General features: G+C 39.2%; 1 protein-coding gene across 1 annotated transcript in view; it reads right to left on the bottom strand.

Moving 5' to 3' along the window:
• Positions 1–6613, bottom strand: part of RPS6KA2 (ribosomal protein S6 kinase, 90kDa, polypeptide 2) — a 174675-nt gene that overhangs the window by 98311 nt on the left and 69751 nt on the right. Inside the window, exon 3 of the mRNA XM_009329210.1 lies at positions 2984–3065. Coding sequence (XP_009327485.1) covers positions 2984–3065 — 82 coding nt within the window. The remainder of the gene's footprint in view (positions 1–2983; positions 3066–6613) is intronic.

The raw sequence follows: 6613 nt of genomic DNA, 5'->3' as shown, positions 1-6613 counted from the left end.
CTGCTGTTTAGCAGATCTTTTTCAAGCTTAAATCTACAAATGCAATTTATCTACAAAGCCTCTTTTATATCAAACGACTTTTTTGAGCTGTAAATGCTTGAAGAGTGCTGCTGCTGATTGCTGTACCCTTCTTATATTACCCTTTGCTGTTAGTGAAGTTGGGACCATGCTAACAAGGGACAACTACCCTGGGAAGAGGCAGGAGGCCACAGACTCACTAGAGAAAGCACCGTTTTGTGCTTCTGCTTCTTCCTAAACGTTACCAGCCAGCCACAGCCAGAGCCAGGCTCCTGGGATAGGAAACCCTTCGGCAGGACCCACTATGGTTGTTCTTTGGAGCAAGGTACAAAGCTAGTTTTAACCCATCACTCCTGAAGGCATTTAACTTCCTCACATTTTTATTTATCTGGGTTTTAGTTCTTCAGACTAATCCAGAAGAGAAAAAACAGTTTTGCTACCGTCCTCTTTTCTTTTCTTTCTCATCTCTCCATTTTATATGTTTGCAAATTTGTTTCTCTAAAGAAAATAATTGCTATGGTATTTAGGACTGTGTAGCCATGTCAATGGCACCGGCACCAAGAACTTTGACTTTCCTGCTCCGTGCTGTACTGTGCAGTACAGATTAGGAGGCAAAATCATTCAGAAATTTGTCTCATAGCATTCCTTTTGTCAGTAAATACTGAACACAGTGCTAACAAGTATTTATGGCTTTGTTCCCATTACTTGACATGGTAATAAATACTTCACATTGGAGTGACTTCCAGCCTTTCTGAGTATAGGTAGGCAGCAACAATTCAGCACTCTTACTTAAAAGATGAAATTAAGCTGTCAGAAATATTATCTCTGTGCCAAAAGTTACATAGAAGCTCACTGACAGCAATCCTCATTGTTGCTTTTCTCACTTGCCCTGTGCCAATGGGGTTTTGCCTTCATTTTTGTACTTCAAATTAAATAGCTGTCAAGTTTAACTTACTTGTAGAAACTAGTGTGGACAAATTACTTCCTACCGATGTGCTAGTTTTCTTGAGATTAATGGGAAATCCAGAGCTACCAGTCAGAGGGGTAAGTAGTCTGAAAGGGAGAGAAATGCAATCCAGTAAAATAATAAAGCAGCCTCATCTTTTGGATGTTGTGACCCACACTTGAGAAAACAATAAATAGGCTGCTGCAACGGCCAAGGAAGGAGAGAAGCAGTGGTTCTGTGGTATTAATGAACCGAGGAACTGTAAACAGAGACGCCTGTTCTTGACGGAACAGAAATTTGAGGCAATACTTTTGGTAGTTTAAAATCATCATCTAAATTTTGAGATTTCCTAAAATACTGCCATAATACAGATTTCTTCTCCCAGTGGAATCTAACATTACAGATTTAGCTATCAACTATTAAGTAACAATCGTGTTTGGGGATGCAGAAGAAACCCTCCCCCTTCCCAAGCTTTTTCTGCTCAACACACCTCAGAGTTAAGCAGAAAAAGAGGGAATACCCAATTTTCACTTTGGGTGAAAAGTTCTGCGTTGTCAAAAGAAACAGAAATAAGTCTCTGGTACGTGTTGACATCAGAGAGGTCACACAGTCCTTCCTCAGACGCCGTGCCCAGCAGGAGACAGCTTTCCCACGTGGGGAGGGCTCTGAGAGTTGAGTTCAGCCCCGTTTGGGCACTTCGCGGTCCTTCTTCTTGGTTGAGAAGTCAGAGAATCACTCTATTGTACGTATTGTGTACACAGGCCTGACCTTTTACTTTTTTATGTATTACGCCCAGTACTATTTAAGTGGTTATTTACACCGTGCTGTCCTGCCAGAACAAACTTTCCCATCTACATTCCAAACAAAAAGATCAGCACACCAGCATCGCTTCAAACTAATGTTTCTTTGAAAAGGCTTTCTTAGGGGAAAGGGTTGTGTAAATACCTGGTTTGCCACTTCCCCATTTGACTAGTACTCAGAAGAGGTGCTATGTCTGCCTGCCACCACCTGCTGGAAATCTACCTTGCAATTACCGGTAGCTTCATTCTTCTTTTTGTTCCCCAAACTGAGGCATGCTAAAGCAATTTGGATTTTTAAGTCATCAGAACTATCTCAGAATGATCTCTCTTCACATTAGGATAAAAATTTAGGCACTATATTGCATTGTGCAAACCCACATTGTCCAAGAAAGAGTGAAAGAGCTGCTCTGGGCAAAATGAACGCTGTCCACCTTCTCTGCAAAAAGTGCCAGGCTTTTGAGGGGAAAAAACAGAGTACAGTGCTAGGTCAGGGAAACAAGAAGATGACTGGATCTTCCTAACTCTGTGGAGGAACAAACAGTAAGGACTTCAGCTGAGACCGAACTTACTCTGTTCGCTTTTCAGTCCTGTGCTTTACTAGAAATTTCTTTTTGGTCTGAGTGAGGCTGTAGCAGTCAATGGCCCCAGAAGAGGATGACCAGTTTTAAACATCAGTCATTTAGCCCCAGCCTATTACAGACCATGTGCTGACTGGTCCTGAGCTAGGGAACAGCATGATCTCAACAACCTCAGAATGACTCATTGCACTTGAAAATATGCTCCCATGCATTTTCAGGCATATGGTGAGAAGCACCAACTGGAAGGCCTTTCGGCCCAGTAGGAGTCATGTTTTACTTCAGCAATATCCTTATTTAAAACCACTTATTTCAGTTTATTTCAGCAACAGACAGATACTGCCACTGCGATACAAATTAATATATGCCCAATAGAAGTCCTATAAATAACACCAAAAAAGTGAAGAAAGCATGCAGCTAGAAAACTCTGAAGCCCTGTTTTCCTGCTCCCACACTGTATACAGGTAACATTTTTTGTGTATGCTTTTTTAGAACATTCACTACAGCGAGGTGGAATTTTGGAGGGTGGCAGAAGCATATTTGTGTAGTCTTACATACCATAAGACAGCAGCAATGCAAAAAATTACAAGTAAATGATGAAGTAGCACAGAAATAGAGACTGCAGCCACCGTCCCAATCCTTACCTTTCAGAGTTGCCTTCTTAAGTACCTTCATGGCATAAAGCTGACCTGCATCAGATCCTTTGATCTTCCTCACTAGAAACACCTGCAAAAAGCAGACGTCTTGTGTAGATGAGTACCAAACTTCCAGTTACAAGCCTTGCTGCATTTGATAGAGGAACAGATTCAGGAATTCTAATAAAAATATTAGCTGAAAGTACTTTGTATCTATTTCACCTGCAATTGGTTGAGCTAGCTCTGGAAAGCTTCATTTTTAAGCCTTTACTCACAAAGAAAATATGTTCAACATTATTAATTAACTTACACATTCAACTAAAGATGGGTGAATAGTCATAATCAGTGTGTGCATATTTCTTCATATTCTGACCAGCTTTACATGAAAAAAAGTTATGTCTCATTTGTGCTTAGGAATGTGCAGTGTCCTAAAATTATTGCTATCAATTAAATTCAGGAGAAAAAGAATTTGGTTTAATTGATGCTGTAAGTCATGAATGGTGACTAGCCTAAGATGTAACTGAAGCAAAAAGTTCATACAGCTGAAAATCTGGTTGTGCGTACTCAAAAAGTAGGACTATTTTGATTAACAAATAGGTTGTTATAATAAAGACAGTTTTCTGTGTTATAGTTATTTGTGTTACATCTTCTGACAATGTAAATTTGTCATTGAAATAAAATAAAATTGTAGCTCAAATTCTGATCTTTTTGTTTTACTCCATGCAACTAGTTCTTATGTGCCCCTGAGTGCACCTGAGCACTGGAGGGATAGTAAACAAAGGAATTGGTAATTTAGCTGGGTCTTTATAAGACTTTCAGTATTTTAATATTTGAAAATAAAATAAAGAAATCTTTTAGCCGATTCCTAGGACTCACTCTGTCTGCTGAGGTCAGAAATACTAGACAACAGCATCTCTCTCTTTTATTTCAGCACTTTTGTTACTGGACAGAAGCAGGAAGTAAAGCCAAATGCAAAAAGAAATATAAGGCCACATACATAGCGTATACTTATAACGATATAAATTATCAAAGGCTAGCTGAAATTACGTAACTAACAAACGTCTAGTTGGATTACAAAAATCTGTGGCAATTATTTTATTCCTTGCCTGTTCAGGAACCATGCAGCTTTCTTAACTGCCTCCACCCAAAATATAAAAAGCCAAAAAAAGAACGGAGGAAGTCCGTTTTCAGCACATTATTTGCAAGTTGAAAGACTCTTCCTCCTGCAAAAAATAATATCTGCAAACAGATTATGATTTTCTGAAACACCCTTTGAGGAAAGGTTTGTGGGGAGAGAGGACAACTTTTAACAATCAGCTAGAGAAGCTGAAAAGAAAAAAAAAAAAGGCTAAATTTTCCCTGAACACCTTAACCAGGGCGCTTACATCTGTACGGCATCGCAGCTACAACACTTCTACAATACAATCTGATACATTTTTGGTGAGACTTTCCTTCTCAAGATGTTTCCTGTGCATATGAGATATGCACAGTTCCTCAGCTGAGCTGCCCTAACTAGCTGAGCTTGGGCACATGTTGCTTGTTCCCATCTCCTGTTTTCCTAGTTCGATGAACATACAAATACCTCCGGTACTCACAACTGTAGGAACAAATGATGAAATCTGGCTGCAACAGGAACACATAAGACTTTCTGAAGTGTTTTTCATTAACATTCATGATAAATTAAGCTCAGCTGCTCCAGCATTAACAGGAAGTCAATTCATTTACAAGTTCGGCTAGTCAGAGAAATGTTGGGATATTTTGCTATCCAGCCCAAGTAAAAGATTTAATTTTTGCATTACATTGAAAGGGAGGAGAAAGTCAAAAGCAAGCTTGCCCAAACACTAGATTTTCAGCTGTATTATTATTCTGTAAAAATGGTTATGAAATCTTCATCCAAAAAACAAACCCCCAAACCCTTAAGATAATGATTTTAAGCTGTACTGCACATAGAACAGCACAGCATGCTGCATCTGCAGAAATATTAGGCTGTAGTTCTAGAAATACCTTATCTGCCGTGTAATCTTGCAAAGCTTGTAATACCCATGTTGCTGTAATAAGCAAAACTATCAATTTACGTTACTAGTCAATAGACAGCTGTTCCCTGTAGCATGGGATAGGGCACTTGTCTGCATTCCCTCCAAAACAGATGAGTCAAGAACACTGTGTGCTGTTTCAGAGGACATCAAAATAATCATCAAACCAAAAAGGAAACAGAACAAATGAAAATGCATTGTATTGCAAAATAATGCCGTACTTCTGATTATTCTTAAAGGTAAAGTCACATTGTTCTTGAAGACACCAAGTGGTCCTGGAGCGCTTACTTGACTGGTTATATTAGCTATACTATACTAGCTTGCCAGAATAGCACAGGCACATGGCTGAGCATGACTTTCAAATTTCTGGTTTGATGTGCATGCAAACACCTCAGGTTATTAATACCTGAACTAGCAAAACTCCCTCAGCTGAAGCAATGGGTATATCACTCAAATCCCAACCTAGAAAGCTAATTAAGTGCTGTGACTTTCAAGAGTGTTGAGAGCACTCTCTTTGACACCAAAGACATCTTCTCTAATCCTGCAAGAAATTTAGGCCTCAGGTGAACAACTTGAAAACCAAGCAGTTTGCATCCCCAGAGACTTACGGATTTGAACCATTAGCTCAAATACCAAGGTGATGAAAATTCAGGGGGTTGGGGACTGCATAAGAAACACAAAGCAGACTTCCCTCCCCTGTGTCTTTGCTGCTCTGGGGAGTTTACTGACCTGTTTCACATAAGGTATGGAAGGTGATTTGTAATCACACCCAGCTCCAAACAGGTATGATGTCCACACTTACACCCTGATCCCCCAGTGGAACGTGTCCCAGAAATCAGATCTCCTTTTGGGATGTGGTGGCAGAGACTAGGCATTTTGCTTATAAAATGCCTAAAGTTAGAAAGCCGGCTCGGACAGTTAATAATGAAATACATCGTACAATCTAAGATAGCCAGTGAATCATTTCTAAACTCTTTACTGCCTGAATCTGAAAACTGGCCATTCTGCCTCTGTTACTTTTGCAAAGGAGATTTTCTTCTCTTGTTATTCTCCTTCTTGTATTAAGTTATACAGTAAATCCGATTTTGAGTTGTCTGACTTTGCACATTTCTTTAATATTTAAAACTCAAATATCATTACTGTGCTCTCAAGAAATTCTTTAGATCAAAACCTGGTAGTGAATGCTAAGTTTCCTGACATCTCTCATCTCAGGGAACTTCTAACAGACTTGCTTATCAATATAATTCTAGAATAGTCATAAAGTTGATAAATATTCTCAATATAGCCTCTTTCAGGAATAAAACTGAAGGCCCTGATTCATCATCAGGGTGCTCAGCTTTGTGCTGTGTACCTCAGTAACTTTTAGGTATAAGTCAGTTCTTCAGGTTAGCCAGAATGATCACCATTGAATTGAAGGATGGGAAGTATTTTTTCAAAACTCCACAAAATAATATACTTAAAATGATAAGGACTTTCATGCCTGGTTTAAATTAGGCTCACTGTTCCACAGGTTTCAAAGTCTTATTTATTTAAACCATGTAAAAGTTTAAGACTGAATTGACTCCTCCCTCTTTCCTCTCCATCTTTCCTTCCTATTCTCATTTCC

This window comes from Pygoscelis adeliae, unplaced genomic scaffold, assembly GCF_000699105.1.
Source record: "Pygoscelis adeliae isolate BGI_AS28 unplaced genomic scaffold, ASM69910v1 Scaffold77, whole genome shotgun sequence".
Taxonomy (NCBI): domain Eukaryota; kingdom Metazoa; phylum Chordata; class Aves; order Sphenisciformes; family Spheniscidae; genus Pygoscelis; species Pygoscelis adeliae.
The sequence above is the reverse complement of the archived record's forward strand: the minus strand, read 5'-3'. Positions and strand labels throughout refer to the sequence as shown.